The 16,894-nt window shown below is 39.5% G+C and overlaps 1 protein-coding gene across 5 annotated transcripts in view; it reads right to left on the minus strand.

Annotated features, from left to right (window-relative positions):
- Positions 1 to 16,894, minus strand: part of LOC114047318 (tenascin-like) — a 114,044-nt gene that overhangs the window by 38,501 nt on the left and 58,649 nt on the right. For 4 of the 5 annotated variants that reach the window (XM_027868091.1, XM_027868094.1, XM_027868095.1 and 1 more), the window contains exons 11-15: positions 7,207 to 7,479; positions 6,456 to 6,713; positions 5,504 to 5,776; positions 4,462 to 4,734; positions 2,969 to 3,241 (exon numbers count right to left, since the gene is read on the minus strand). In XM_027868091.1, coding sequence (XP_027723892.1) covers positions 2,969 to 3,241; positions 4,462 to 4,734; positions 5,504 to 5,776; positions 6,456 to 6,713; positions 7,207 to 7,479 — 1,350 coding nt within the window. The remainder of the gene's footprint in view (positions 1 to 2,968; positions 3,242 to 4,461; positions 4,735 to 5,503; positions 5,777 to 6,455; positions 6,714 to 7,206; positions 7,480 to 16,894) is intronic. The other variant, XM_027868092.1, reaches the window with a different exon arrangement.

Genomic DNA, 16,894 nt, shown 5'->3' on the forward strand with positions numbered 1-16,894 from the left:
GTGTGTCCCATCATGTGCTTTTGCCCGGGAGGGAGATTCTGCAGAACTTTACTTTACTACTGTTAGGAGAAAAAAAAATGTAATAGTCTATGTGATGTTTGCATCCCAATTCTGATTCATCTGAACCTAATCAGGGATTAAAACTTAACCACTCACTGTCTGTTGGATGCAGGAGCACAATGAGGTAGATAGAGGGTGGCTGAGCTCAGCCACATAAATATAAAATCCTGTAAATTAGAATGGGAAGAGACAATTGTTAGAAGGAGAGGTAGGTGCGTATAGCTGTTGTAGATGCCACACTTATAACTTGAATATGGACACCAGGTGCTATCCCAGAGAGGTGGACAATAAAGTCAGCATTGGAGAAAAGCCCTGAGATATGGGCAATCTTTTAAGTGCCAGATAATGTATTCCAGAGGGTCCAACAACCTATTATGAGCAACAATTTCAATGGTAAATGTCTCAAAAGCCCCATCTGTTTGCTGTGCAGGAGTGGTCAAAGATATCAGGAGTAATGCTGGAAACCTTTAAGTCCCCAGTTTCTTGTTTCTTTGCTAAAGAAGGAAGGAAAAAGGGGAAAAAGATTTTCAGGTACAGCCATTTCATCTTAGAGCTGTTTCGGTCCTGATAGCAAGCTTGCTAAAAATAGCTGCAGGCAAAATAAAAGGTCTAAATAGTTTATAATCCAGGAAAAAAAAAGTTATCCCTGAGAATAATGAGAAAGTTGAAAGAGGAAAAAAGCAGGGTACATGGAAGATAGGTACAGCAGCATTCCATGCTCTATGCAATATTAGGTTTTGCCGCATGGACTTCTGGGAAGTGGAGAGCACACTAAGACTTGGAATGAGAAAAGCAGATTCTCAAACCCCACATTTTTTCAGTTTCTCCATTATGAGATGGATTTCAGCTATCTTTTGAAGGATGTAAGTTGCAAACAAACTTCTAAGCTTCAACCAAGACACAGAGACCATCTTGCCCCAGGCCTCATTCCAAGGCTTCCTTTGTTTGAAAAAGATACCATCTTAGAGATTCTGACACCAGTGCCCTCCTAAAGATACTATCTTCAGATGGTCATGGCTCAAATGGAATCAATAATCTTGTCAGTATATGTCCTCCTGTTTCCATCAGTCATATAGACAAAACAGCCCAAACTTCTCTCAGCCAGGAGATAAATTCGGCCCCTTTTTTCTTCCCATGTGGCTTTAAAATACCTTTTCTTCTTATCTTTCCTAAGTGTTATTACTAAAAAAGTATCCAGTTGCAAGCCAAGTTAGTTTAAGCACAATCTAGACCATTCCTTTCAGCTAATCGGGTAAACCTCTCTCTTAATAATGTTTCCACCAAGTTTCTTCTGTGCAGAAAAAGGAGAATCTTAATCACAGGGGAATGTCTCCTAAGTGATAACACAGTGGGGTAAGGCTCACTGAGAAATTCCCAGTAGTTTTGGTGAGGCACAGATCAGGTTGGTTAAAGTTTTTTCCTCTGTTGCTATAGCTCATTAGGAGTTGAAACACTGAAATTTATTGGAAAACAAAAGCCAAACTAAAGGGTCCACTGAATGAACAGATCTGAAGTAGCCCTGTATTTCTCTGTTGTGACCCGTGACTTCATGGACTTCAGGAAAGAAATAGATTGTAGCTAGTAGGATTTAAAGCATACATCTGGGGAGAGCTGTTTGGCATACATAGTGTTTCCTTGATAAAAGCTTTTTGAGATAAATAGTGTATCTGGGGATGGCACCCTTGTGGATCTGAGACAGTATTCAGCTAGCTGTAATCACCTGAGTAAATTGGAGCCTCTCCTCTTCCAGATGTTGTCAGCATACCATGATTTCCCAGGGTAGGTGGAAGCTAAATGATACAAGCTAAAGAGCCTGACTAGGTTTTCATCTGAGTTAATCAGGTAATGGTGGGTGTATAGGTTTGCTTTCAGAGATTAGTTGCAGTAAGCATGATGATCAGAGTAAATGGGAAAGAAAATCACACAAAACCTCGCTAATGAGTTTCAAACCATTGGTATAAAGAGGGTGAGGAGCAAGGCTGAATATAAATCACTATTTCATTTGATCAGGCCACCCAGGGAGCCCTGAGTCCCTTGAAATGGGCCCAGGGTGAGCTACTAAATCTCCTCAGGGGCCCAGTACTGGTGACTAAAACCCCTAAGGCCCAGTATCCTTCCAGAGAGAGAAGTTAACTGGCATGTAGAACTATTGATTGTTTGATACGCATGAACTTGTACAGGCTGTCTTGCTAATGCTGATAGAAGCATTTATGCTAATTAATGACATTTCATTCTGGTCCAGACTTGAGTCATAATTGTATTCTAACTATTTGCCAGTCTGATATTCCAGTAACTATTAGTTGCTGTGGATGGCTTAGTATAGAAGATGTGCCCTTGGAGTTAGTCAGTTCTCTATTAAACTTGGTATATATTAAAGAAACGTTTTTTAAATCTGAGAATCATGGCACCTATATCCCTGAAGGCTGCTGAGATATTAAAACTGCATTTTCGACTTGCAGAAGGATCTCTAAAGTTAAATGATCTGTGTCTCACCTAAACTCGCCAATGGTAGCATGGTAAAGATTCTTGATCTCTGGATAGGGAATGAAGATTTGTTGACTAGTCTGTACTCTGAGATGCTTCCATGACAAGAGGCCATCCACCTAAGTTGGTCTTGGTTCAATCATGTTTACCCTTGATTTTGAGCTTAAATGCAGAGTGAGTATCTAGGGGTCAGAAAGCATCATGTTGCCTTTCTTTCAGCCTCCTTGCAATTACAACTGCCCCAGGACACATGCAATGCATCACTCTCACTCAGATCTAAGAGCTTGCCAGATCTTAGCCAAAGGGGACAATTGATTGAGTTCATATATGCAGCTGGAAGGGAGAGAGATTTGCTTGACCCTTCTTGCCTAAAAGGAAGCCAGATCTCTAAAGAAGTAAAATAGTTTATTGAGAAAAAAGGTACCTGTGGAAGCTTCAGCAGAAAGTGAGCTTGTTCTGTAGGTCTGAATCACCCCATAGATGGTGATTCTATAGGGAGTGGCAGCTTGGAGGCCTGTGATATTCACAGCTCTCAGGCTGCCGGACACTGTGAGATTCTGAACCTCTTCCAACTTGTTAGCCTCCTGCACCTGAATGACAAAGCTGTCATAGCCTTCCTCTGCTGTGGTCCAGTTGAGTCTGAGGGCATCCCAGCTAACATTTGTCACAGTTAACTCTCCCAGTTTAGGGAACTCCTCTGAAGAAGGACAGAGAATCATTTAGTCAGTAACATGTTATAGAAACCCAGAATCTCTGAACTGGAAAGGACTTCAGAGGTTACTGAGTCAGACCCATGCCTAAATAGGAATGCACTTTACAATACCAGATGCCCTCAGTGGTCATCTGTCTGCTGCTTGAAGACCTCAAGCAATGGAGAACCTACTATTTCCTGAGGCAACTTTATTCCATTGTTTTTTGTTTTGTTTTGTTTTTTTGGGCTAGGCAATGGGGTTAAGTGACTTGCCTATGGTCACACAGCTAGTAAATGTCAAGTGTTTGAGGTTGGATTTGAACTCAGGTCTTCCTGACTTAAAGGGCCGGTGCTCCAACCACTACACCACCTAGCTGCCCTCTAGGGCTTTGACATTAGATGTACAGTAGCCCAGATTGGGAAAAGGCAAAAGAGTGAGTCATTCCAATTTGTGTTCTTATGTGGGACTTTTCAGTGAAAGGACAAGGTCTAGTCCTTTACTTGAGAGAGCATGTCTTGTTTCTGACATTGGCATCTATTAATTTACAAAAACTAAGTTTGTAAAACCAATTTGCACAAAACTTGACAAAGTTAGGATTTGTCTCATATGCCTTTTTTTCCCCCTTCAGCTTGAAGTGGAAGGGATGATTAGGCAGAGGTGGCTTTGATCCAATTATGCTCACTGATTTCCTTTAGCTCTTTCTTCACATGACTTCTGACAGAGTTTGGGATTTTGCTGAGGAATCCCATCTCAAGATATTCTTCAGCAACTTAAGGCATTTTGATCTGGTTTCTACCGTTTATTTAGAAATAATAATAATAATAATAAATAATACTTGCAATAGCTAACATTTAGATAGTGCTTACTATGTGCCAGACAATGTGATCCTTACCACAACCCTGGGAGGTAAGTGCTATTATCATCCCCATTTTATAGATGAGGAAACTGAGACAAGCAGAGGTTAAGTGACTTGCCCAGGGTCACAAAGCTAGTGAGTGTCTGAGGCTGGATTTGAACTTGGTCTTCCTGACTCCAGGCCTGCCACCTAGTTGTCCCAGAGAGGTTTAACAGAATGTTTATAGACATGCACCACCTAGAGAATGCTTAGTTTCAAGGCCAAAGGAAACCTCTAAACCATTTTAGGTTTATTCCTTTCTTGAAAGAGAGACAAATCCACCTCTTTAAGGAGGTATTACCCAAGTCTGAGGAATTTAAAATGAAGTACCTGTGAAGGCTTCAGCAGAAAGGGGCTCAGTGCGATAGCCTCCCATTACACCAGTGATGGTGATTTTGTAAGGGGTGGCTGGCTTGAGCCGTGTCACTTCCAGAGAGTTCAATACACTAGCCACAGTGAGATTGTGCATTTCTTCAGGGTGATTAACTTCTTGCACCCAAATGACAAAGTTCTCGTAGGGCCCATTTGCCGTGGTCCAATTGAGTGTGAAGGCATCCCAAGTAATTTCTGAAACTGTTAAGCTTCTGAGCTTAGGTGCCTCCTCTAAATAAGGACAGAGAGCTAGTTAGTTACTCAAATTTGAAAAGTCATTGAAAGCCACTAGGGCATGGTCTAGTAGGGTCCATTTTTTCTTGCATGTAGTCCATGTTTCTGTTTTCAAAGTACTCTTAAAATGACATGATATTATGAACGTTAAAGCAAGAAATGTCAGTATTTAAATGTTAAATTGTATCTGCTGTTATGAAATACTGGGGTGTAAATGCAACATGGAATTTAAAACAGAACAAAAAAAACTAATGATTGGGTGTGTTTTAAAAGGTCATAGGATTCATTTGACCTCGACTTCTCTTCTGATGCTGTTCCTGTGACCCCAAATAAGCAGCTGACTTTAGGCACTAGATAATACTTTTCATTTTCAGTGGAAAAGTGAGATTTTTCTCTCAGCAAAATTAAAATAGTTATAGTGCAATAGAATATGACTTTAAGTTCACTGACTAATTAGAATTTTCTTTGGGAGAGAGCTTTGGCTTCTCTTTAGGAAGATGAATAAGTTTCCCAAGGGTGATGGTAGAAAACTGAAAAGAAAACACCAATACAAGAAAAAGTCATGGGATGGAAAGAGAACAGGAAGAGCTCTTGATTATCTGATATTTATGGAGAAGAGAAAGTTCCATCCCAAAGTTTAACTATGGTCTTGTTTCAAAGTGGAACCTGAGGAAGACCCTAAAACTTTGGACATCTTCCCCATCTGTCCTACTTATAGACTGATGTGTGACTATATGATTGGAATGGCAACTCTGAGCACAGGTACCTGTGGTGGCTTCAGCAGAAAGGGGTTCAGTGGTGTAGTTCCTGCTCACACCATACAATGTAATAGTGTAAGGGGTTTCAGCTTGGAGGCCAAGAACGTCAACAGACTGAAGTTTGCCAGATACTGTGAGATTCTGGGCTTCCTCCAAATTGTTAGCTTCCTGCACCTTAATGACAAAGATCTCATAGGCCCCATCAGCCGCAGTCCAGTTGAGTTTGAGGGAATCCCAGCTAACCTTGGTCACTGTGAGGTTCCTCAGCTCTGGAACCTCTTCTGAAGAAGGACAGAGAATTATTGAGTTAATGAAATAGCAAATCCACACAAGCCCAAGGATTCAGGTGAGATAGGACTTTGTTTTTTTTTTTTCCTAAGGCTGAATGAGTCTGCTTTTTTCCTGCTGATCCTCAACATACAATCGTCAGCAAGATTTAAGCACTCTGTAAATGCTGACATTAAAAGATCCTGCTTTCTTACCAACAATTGGAATTGAAAGACTTTTATGATTTGCTTGCAACTCCCATTCTGGATAGAGAAATAGTGCAGACTTTTGTGTTTTTGTTGCTTCGGTCTCACCTCCCTGCTCTTAGAACCCCCTGAAGGCTTTCTCCTTAAATTAGAAATTGTCTTAAACCCCTCCCCTTTGAGACTGATCTTGAGTCATGCCTCGAAGGAGAAAGCCGCCCCATTTTTGAAGAGGAGGATGAACATATGTAATTTTATAGTAAGTTACTGATAATTATGACTCTATCCTAAATTCTCCAAATAAGGTAACATTAGAAAGGGGAGAGAAAGCAGAGATAATTCACTGAAGGTCACTCAATTTTGGGCATAACTCAAAGATGTGGAGCACAGTTCAGAGGCCCTTCAGGTCCACATAATCCCAAGTCAGGGGTTGTCCTTTAAAAATAAAAGCAAAGAATGTTAAGTGGATTAGTGAGTGAGTCCTGGATACCTGTGGTGGCTTGAATAGAAAGAGGGTGTGTGCTAAAGCCCCGAATCACCCCATGGATGGTGATTCTATAAAGGGTGGCAGGTGTGAGCCCAGTCACATGCACAGATCTCAGTCCTCCTGGGATGGTAAGATTCTGGTTAGCCTCTTGCACCTGAATGACAAAGTTCTCATAGTCTCCATCAGTGGTGGTCCAGTTGAGTCTGAGAGAATCCCAGCTAACCTCTGTCATGGTTAACTCCGCCAGCTTGGGGGTTTCTTCTGAAGAAAAACAGATAGTTAGCTTAGTACTCAAATTGCTAACCAGAAGTGAACATGATCTGATCCATTCAAGGAGGTCTTTAATATTACATTCAGGGAAACACAATTCATTGCAATTATTTTGTTTGCCTTTGGTGATAAACTTTCATGTCATGGCTTCCTAAAAAGAGTTTAGCAATGTAACAAGTTGGGTGAGGATTGAGATGAGCAATTGGTTTCCTAGCTAGAGGGAACTACTCTTTATTGCAATGACATGTGTAAATTTAATATCATAACTCCCTCTACAAAGAAGACAGTAAATTACTGAGTGTTTTATATCCTTAAGGGTTGGGGGATTGGTGAAGAAGCCACAATTTCAATATTGGTCCCATCTGATTAACCTATCTGAGTTCTTAGATAGAACTTTGGATAGTTCTTAGATGGAAGTTGCCAGAGATACACTTGTCAAAAAAGAGAAGGACTAAATAGGTTGGGTTGATAAATAAAAAAGTACCTGTAGAGGTTTCAGCAGTAAGGGGACTTGTTCTGTAGGCCTGAATCACGCCATAGATGGTGATTCTATAAGGGGTGGCAGCTTGGAGGCCTGTGATATTCACAGCTCTCAGGCTGCCAGACACTGTGAGATTCTGAACCACTTCCAACTTGTTAGTCCCCTGCACCTGAATGACAAAGTTGTCATAAGCCCCATCTGCTGCCATCCAGTTGAGTTTGAAGGTATCCCAGCTAACATCTGTCACGGCAAGGTTTCCGAACTCTGGTGCCTCCTCTGAACAAGGACAGAAAGTCAGGCAGTTAAACAATTAACAAAGGCATCTTGAAGTAGAGAAATCAGAAAACAGAATACTGTGGGTACTTTCCCATATGAAACTATTTCAACTGTATGAGTGAATTGATCAATCTAACCTAACTTTTCTGCCTATGTGTGTGTTATTTTTGTTTCTCTATGCCTTGAAAGGGGAAAAATATTTAGGTGAAACTGCAGATTTTGGGTTGGGAACATGAACATTTGAATGCTTATTTTGTAGGCCATGATATCTTTCCATGAGTATTGAAAATTTAGAATATTTTCTAGGCATAGTTACCCTAAAGACACAGTGCCTCATTGGTATGCAAGTGACTCTGGGTTTTCAAAGCCAATGCCAAAGGAGTACAAGCTTGGCCAAATCCTCTCAAGCTAGAAGGCCTAAACTTCCTGGCTCACAGAGGCATATCTATTCTTCAAGAACCAATCTTGAGAAAGGCTGATTCCCAGAAGCGTAGCCACTAACTTATCAAGGATATTTTTTAGGGCATGGTGATTTATAGAGATCTCTAATATGGCATAGGAGGGTTGCAATCTATTACTGTGAGGATAATAATGATAATAATAATAAAAATAATAATAACTAACATTTCTATAGTGCTTAGTATATGCCAGGCACTGTGCTAAGTGCTTTACAATTATTGTTTAATTTGATCCTCACAACAACCCTGGCAAGGAGGTACTATTGTACTGAGGCAAGAAGAGGTTAAGTGACTTGCCCAGGATCACACAGCTAGAGTAGGTGTCTGAAGTTGGATTTAATAGCTAGCATTTCTATAACACTTTAAAATTTGCATGGCCTTATATATGCTATCTCATTTGAACCTCCTTACACTCCTTCAAGGTAGGTGTTATTATTAATCACTTTTTAGAGCCAAGGAAACCAGCTGAAAGAGATTAAGTGATTTACACATAGTTACACAATTAGTAAGTGGCTGAGGGTGTATTTGAACTCAGGTCTTCCTAATTCCAAGTCCAACTTTCTAACCATTTTGACTCTTAGTGGCTTCGTCAAGAAATGAATAAATCCTTTAAAAGTTAAAGCATTATTAATCTAAAACAACAAAAGCTCTGGACTTTTCGTGTTTTGGCAAATGTCTTTTTCTCAGCTCAAGCATGGGGTCCTTCCTATTTTGCCAGGAATTTGTTCTATTATATTTTCTTCTATATTTTGAAGCCATCAGGTTTTTGAATCCCTTTCTTTCCTTTCCTATCGTCCACAATGTCTCTACCTCATGCTGTCCCTTTTCCTGAGGATTTTTATGAGCATTTGAGTTTCAGACAAATAAGAACTATGCCCAGCTTGGACCACTTGCTCCACATTGCTGTTGAGATGAGGGCTGAGTATTAAGCAAACTGAGGGAAGAAAGGGGACCTTTTTGCCATAGAACAACCAGTAAGGTCTCCTACTAGCTTACAGTGGGGTCTTAGGCACAGAAAAACAGCCTGTTTAGTGTGTCTTAGCCTTAATGTTCCATTTTTGTTTACCTGGGAAACACACTGGCAGGAAGTATCATTCTAAGACCTCATTAACTCAGAATCCACTAACGGAGTGATCATTTTCCACATACAGAGCTCAAGAGAGTGTGCCACCTACGAAGACAGGGCTTGCTAAGGAAATTTATAATGTAAACAAGATTGGAGGAGGCACCTTTAAATCATCCAAGAGAATATTTTAAAAAGAAGACTACCACATATTTTTTTCAGGCCCAAATTTTCTGCTAATTACAAATGAGTCTTATCTAATTCAATTCAATAAGCATTTATTAGGGCTCTGAGCCTTCAACAAGTAAAAACAACAATTTTAATTAAAGTGCCTACTTTGAAAGAAGTAAAGCCACCTTTCTGTATTTTGTAGTTCTGATTTTGACCTAACTGGGGGATGGGTTGGGCAGAGGTCTTTGCTACAGTTAGATGAGACTAACCAGCTCTTCATTACATTACCTCTTTCTATGCAGGGACATGCATGCTTAATATAGAAACATAATTCTACTCTTTCCAGTTTTTTCACCTTTACTCTCCCTCCTTATCCCTAATGTACACAATACAGCTAAAAGTTAGCCCTCCACCAGTCTCTGTGCAGAAATGAACACTAATAATAATAATAATAACAACATTTACATTGCAATTTAATGTTTGCATTTTATATATCTTATCTCATTTGATCCTCATAACAGCCATGTGAGGTAGATGCTATTATTATCCCCATTTTATAGGTGGGAAAACTGAGGCTATGAGACATTATGTGACTTGCCTAAGATCACACAGCTAGCAAGTATCAGGCAGGATTCTGATCTCAGACTTTCTTGACTCCATGGACAACACTTTATCCACTATACCAACTGAATACATCATTATGAAATCCCCAGTATGAATGATGCCATTTAGTTTGAAAGGGAGAAAAGAAAAAGAGGAGAGATAGTGGTCCTTAAGCCTCCCTGGGGACCACTGGAATGGGCAGACTCTGTAGCTGTCACAGGCAGCAATGCTCACTTTATAATATTTATAATGTGAAATGTATACTTTTGACTCTTGGTTCCATGTCTCTCTATGATTATATGCTGCTTTCAATAGTGTGAGAAAGTCCCTGGGTCAAATAAAAATCAGAGTAGGGATGGTTTCATGCGAAATTGTGAACTAGCTAAGTATGAGTCCTCCTGTTCCACTCCTAATTTTAGTTTCTTCCATACTCTCTTCCAATCTGTCCCCTAACTAAACCTGATCTCAGGAGTGAGTCAAGAGCAGTGTGGACTAGAGGGAAGAACACTGGATTTAGAAGTCAGAAGAACTGGGTTTGAAACTAGGTTTTGTTGGTTGCTGGCTCTTTGACTTTAGGCAAGCCCCCAAAACTTCCTGGACTTCAGTTTACTCATTTGGAAAATAAGGATGCTAGAGTAGATGATCTCATAGGTCCCTACCACCCCTTAAAGCCAATGAATCATCCATAAATTTGTGTGAATTTAGGGTAAAGTCTCCTGGGGCAAGGACCAGGTCATTTATTTTTTTTTATCTTCCCTAGATCCCAGTATTAAATATTGACCATACTAGGAGCTTAATAAGTGTTAGATAACTGAAGTCAGTGTGGTCTCCTTCCTGGCAGCATTTGCATTTTAAGACTTAGTTCTCAGTAATGGATTTGGTACCTGCTAAAGGAATTTTACTTATTTGAATAGATCTCTTTGGTACTAGGCAGGTAAACATCTCCGTCCCTGAAGAGATTAGTGGAAAAGTAAGCTAGGGAAGTTGGACATTTCTATCCCTGGTGGACAATGTCTTTCTTACTGTCACTTTTCCATATCCAAATTGCCTTGTGTAGTCATGCCCAAGTCTCCCTTAATATGAATGAGTAGAGTATAAGGATTTACTTCTCATGACATACCATTCTACAGTAACTACAGGATTTCATGGGTATGGGCACTCTTGCCACCAAGGCATGCCTCTTCCCTTCCTTCTTAGTCTGTGTAATGCTTGATCATTTCCTTCTGTAAATCCGCCAAAAAAACAGATTTACTCAATGTGCTAGAGACTTTCCTTTGGCTGTTTTGATATTTTGTGGAATCTACAAAATAATAAAAGCTTCCTTTTAGTATAAAGGCAGCTCTAGTTTTGCTAAGATTATTCTGGTGAAGTGCAAGCTCTAACAGATCTGACAAAGTTGAAAGGGCTTTGAGGGAACTGTGTGGTTTGCCATTGTGACTCAATCAATGTTTGCTATTCAGTAAATCTTAATGATAGTAACATGATTTCCTTAAAACTTGTGAACTTCTCTTTTTTATATATAAATCGATGGGGAGCAGAAAGAGACCTTGAGAAAGACCAAGAGATAGATGGAGAGATAGAAACATAAACAGGGAGAGAGACAGAGACAGAGGCGAATAGAGAGAGAGCAAAATAGACAGAAAGAAACAGAAAGACCAACAGACAGGTACATAATGACAAAGAAACTAAGACAGAAAGATGAAGAAATGGAGGCAAAACCACAGAAAGAATTCAACCTATTAGTTATATTACCTGCCCTAAGAACACTGTGTAAGTTTATGTTTAAATTCTATTCCCCTAACCCTAAAAAACTGAGACTTATGTTTTTTGCCACATAGATTATCTCAAAAGGAACTCCAGATAGAAACCCCAAATAAACCTGACTATTAAAATAAGGATATCAGACTATTTGATTTCCAGGTTCCTTTTTCCCACTCTAAATCCTATGGTTTTATATAACAGCAGAATCCTTGCAATTTTCAAAACAAACAAAAAACAAGACAAAGACTGGTATAAATATTATGAAAAGTCATTTAGTGTTAGTGAGAACTGTAATTTATCTGTTTCTTGTGCCCGTCTATTATTTTGGGCCTTCTCAGAAGTAGGTAATTTGTGCTTGGCAATGACTTAATGGTTTGGAAGCCACCCTATCATTGACCTTTCAGAACAATAAAAATGGTTAGGTAACTCATCACGTACCAGCCTGAAGAACTCCATTATGTAGCAGTCATGGTTGAGAAGGTACAAACAAGTAGGATGAGGTGCTGGAAAGGCCAATGGATCAAATGGCAGAGGAAAGGGTGAAATGTATAGAAGAGTAAATAAAAGCATAGTAAAATGAGATGAATAAATAAAAAAGAACTAAGAAGAAGTAGTACAGAAAGGGAGAGATGGCAAGATGGGTAATTTAAATAAAACGGCAGATAACATTGAGGTAACTAACAGAGTGATGTCCAGCCCAATGATAATGAGCAACAGATAATACCCTGGATGGGGGAAAGACAAACATGTCTAGGGTATCAACATTCCAATCATGAATCACATATCTGTGTGCTTCCTACCCTCTGGGCAAAATGTTTCTATTGTGTTGTATGGTCCTTTGACAATGGACTGTTAGGCATTTCTCAATGAAAAGGGCCTTTCTTGGGGACTTTCCTGAAAGGTTTTTCTATAGTTTTGTATTACTTTATACTATGGGCAATATGGGTTGGGGTGAGAGGTCTAAGTTCTATGATGCTACATTTGCCCTTTAGGGAATCTATAGTCTTAATAGAACCATTCTTAAGAACTCTCCCTTAATTGTGAGAACTGACTTTAACTTCTCTTCCCTCATCAATGGCTGGCTGGCTGAGAAGAACCAACTTTCTCTCAGCTAATGAAAGAAAGGATAGTATCCCTGCACTGTGAGGAGTGAATTTGAAAAACACAGGGGGACATGGAAACACCTGTAGGAAATGAGGCAAAGTATAAGAAATAGGACCAGGAAAACAATATACACAATGACTTCAACAATGTAAATGGAAAGAACAACATCAACATCTACAAAAGGAAGACTGATGCTAGGGAGTGGAAATTCCCAAAGTTGCCTCTGAAGAAGAGATATGGGAATGTACCAATGCACCTTGATTAATGTGTTGGCTAATTTTACTGAACTAGTTTCCTCCTCCTCTTTCTTTTTTTATTTTTTATTATAAGGAATGGTTCTCTGAATGGGAAAGGGGGAGAGAAATAGGAGGAATGACAGTGATGTTAAAAACAAAGGATATCAATAATTTTTTTAAAGAAAGAAAATCTTAACAGTCCATCATAAATAAGTCAATCAAAAATAAATAGAGAGAAAGAAAACTTAGATCTGAGTTCATAATCTACCTCAGACACTTCATGCCTGTCTGATTCTTGGTAAGTCATTTAATCTCTCTGTTACCTCGGTTTCCTCATCTATAAAATTAGGGGGTTGGACTAGAAAACTTCTGAGGTCCCTTACAGCTTCAACTCTATGATCTTATCATATTATGATCTTATCATATTATGATCTTATAAAAGGATCACTTTCAGTGGACAATAATAGTGTTCAGCAAGAGGGAGAGCTCTTGAGAATTCCTAAGGCCTACTAAAGTTCAGAGGGTAGATTAGACCACCTTGACTTCTTTCTCTTATGAGACTCTGGGGGGCAGAAGGAGCACTGAGAAAATGAACTGGGAGGAAGAAGGACTTCAGTCTGTTGCCCTCCCCTACTATTTTACCCAGCCCCAAAAAGAGTCAGAGGAGTAATAGAGCAGAATAGTTTCGGTGGTCTATACTAGTTGGGCATCCTTTAATCTTGGTATGGGCAAAAAAAGCACCCCCACTTAATAAATTTTAGTAGCTCCCTTTCACCTGTAGGATAAAATATAAAATCCTCTGGCATTCAAAGTTTTATAAGCTAACCCTGGCCCCTCTCCCTTTCTAGTTATCTTAGGTTTTATATCCCCGCAACCCAATGATACTGACTTCTGTGCTGTTCTTAGAACAAAACATTCATCTCCCTCCTTTAGGCATTATCATAATGGACAGACCCCCACATCCAGAATTCTCTCCCTCCTCACCTATTCCTTTTGGCTTCCTTTGATTTCCTCCAAAATCTCAGCTAAAATTCTACCTTCTACAAGAAATCTTTCCTGATTCCTCTTAATTCTAATGCTTTTCCTCTGAGATCATTTCCAATTTGTCCCATCTATAGCTTGTTTGTACATAGTTGTTTGCATGTTGTCTCCCCCACCAGAATATGAGAGCTTTTCTTTATATCTCTAGTGTGCTTAGCACAGTGGCTAGCACATAGTAGGCACTTAATAAATATTTGTTGACTGACTGACTTTCTGTTTTGGTGATGGAGGCAACCCATTGCAGTGCCTATAAAAATTGCTGGGATGTCATGGCAGAACCATGTATCCAAAGGGTGGATGCTGACAAAGTGTTTCTTCTCTGTCTACTGCTTTATTTGTAGATATCATCCATTACTACCATCTTCCTCCAGCAAGGTTGATGTTATGCTTGTCAGAGAAGACTCCAGAGTGTGAAAAATTCCTGGCTAAGGAACATAACTGAGCTCTGGGTATGACCTGCCACCTTGAACTCCTCCATTGCTAGTGGACGGATTAGTTGTGTTGGTTTCTATTGTAAGCTGTTTCAGACATATTCAGAAATAAATATTGTCCTTCCCTATCTTTTCAAGTAGCTGAGAGTGATTTTGACAACAAAGACATGGTAGGGGGACAGGAAAACTTGAACTTGAGAGGGCATGTTCTGTATGGGCACAGGCTGTCCTTCCTGCTTGGAATGCTCTCTCTCTCCTTGCCTCTGCCTATGGAAATTCCTACATTGCTTCAAAGCCCAGTTCCAAGGCTCTTTCTAACATGAGGCTCAGATCAGTAACATGAGTCCTGTAGTTTTCAGTGTTTCCCACTCCATTTCCCTAGGTGATGTAGTGGATAGATTGCTGGGCTTAGAATCATGAAGACTCCTCTTTCTGAGTTCAAATCTGGCCTCAGACACTTATTAGCTATGTCACACTGGGCAAGTCAATTAACCCTGTCTGTCTCAGTTCCTCATCTGTAAAATGAGCTGGAGAAGGAAATGGCAAACCACTCCAGTATCTTTGCCAAGAAAATCTCAAAATGGGGTCATGGAGAAACGGATATGACTGAGCAATGGCAACAAACTCCATTTCCCTAATTTACTTTGAGTTTGCTTTTATTGACTCTCAGTGCATAGGTTATTTTTCTCTAGGACAATGTTATTTCCTTGAGGACAGGGACCATTTTGTCATTGCGTTCCTGGAACCTACCATAGTGCCTAGCACATAGTAGGTTCTTATTGAATGCTTGCTAAATTGAAATTGATCAGGCATGCCTAGGTAAAGGAGGTCCTTTGACTCATGCTTCCTTTGTCAGAGTGTCAGTTCACTATTGGTTTTAGAGTTCATGGATCACACCCAGACCAGATTGTCTTGATGTAATCATTTCATCAAATTAATAAAGCAATTCACAGTTACATGGACAGGTGTGTTATTTCTCAGCTTAGAAACTTGCTACCCCAGAACACTGAAATCAGGAGAAACAATTCTACTGTCAAGGTATTTATAGTCAACTACTGATTATTTACTTTTTTGGGTAAACTATCCAAATCTTTTGCTATTTTATCTTTTCCTGCCTAATAATAATAATAATAATAATAATAATGATAATAACAAACCTTTATATGGAGCTTAAAGGCTTGCAAAACACTTTACACATATTCCTTCTCCCCGAATCTGAGTCTCACAATAATCCTATGAAGGAGATAATGCTGCTATTATTGTCCCATTTTACAGCTGAGGAAACTTGGGTTCAGTAAGATAACATATTTTGCCCAAGGTCACATATGCAGGTGTGGAAGGGAGTGAAGGTGTAGAAGGGAACTTAGGTCTCTCTGGACTGCAAAATCTCATACTCTTTCTATGACTATTGTATACTATCTTTATCTTTTCTCATCTTTTCCTTTTTTCTCTTCATTTTCTTTTTCCTTCTCTTGACTTATCATTTTATTTCTCCCCACTTTTCTCATTTTTTCACCTTCATCCTCCTGTATGCTTTTATAGGTTAGGGAGCATATCATCTTCTACTTTTGTATTCACTAAAGCACCTTGCCTGTGTTCAAGAAATATTCATTGATTTCTGCCCATCTCATACCCACTCCTCTGAACACCTTAAGCCTACCAGCAAGGTGATGAGAGGCTCAGATAAGTATAGACACCTTGTCTCCTTTTTGGCAAGTGTGCCAAAAGGTCTGGGAGGAAATGGGGTTGGAACTATTGATTAAAATGGAATTTGGAGTTATCTTGAGGTTTCCTTTATTCATACTTAATAGAAAAATAAATCAGCTTTTTAATAGGTTTCCAAAGGGAAAAAGTGGATGCTGTGGATTATTATTTTTTCTTCTCACTTTTTTAGTCAGGTTCATTGATCAGTAAAATCACAGCCCAAATCATTAGCAGTGTGCTCTGAAAGGGAAGGGGAAACAGGGTAATAGAAAAGGCTCTTAGCCAAAACTTCTACCATACTCTAAATAATGGAAAGCGATCTGTTATAGCAAGCCTGAATTTAAGAGTCAAGTCGCTGAAAAATTATGGTCGGGAAGGAGCATTCCAGATGTGAAAGGGACTTGAACTTTCCTTCTGCCCTGAAGGATGATTAATTAATATATCAAAATAGACATCTTGATTCCTTTTAAACGAATAATGATGAATTACTGTGTGAATGAAAGTACTATATTAAAATAGTGCCTTCAGGATTTTAAAAAGCTGGCTAAAAGTAAGAGTGCCACTAGGAAATGAATAGAGAGTGACTTCAGGCATCCATCATATGTTCCTATTCAACAAGCCTCTTCTCCTGGCTCTGCTGAGGTCTAGGGTCTTCTCTGGTGAGGATGGAGAACTGATGGGGCTTAGTATTTTTGCACAGTCAGTCAGCGTTTATTAAATGTCTGGTAAGTTCTAGGCACTGTGCTAAGTACTGAGGATACAAAGAAAGGCATAAAACAATCCCTGCTCTCAAGAAGTTTATGTCTACTGGGGGAGTGGGGATAGACAAATAAAAAAACAAAA

Source organism: Vombatus ursinus, unplaced genomic scaffold, assembly GCF_900497805.2.
Source record: "Vombatus ursinus unplaced genomic scaffold, bare-nosed wombat genome assembly UNPS02014786.1, whole genome shotgun sequence".
NCBI lineage: Eukaryota > Metazoa > Chordata > Mammalia > Diprotodontia > Vombatidae > Vombatus > Vombatus ursinus.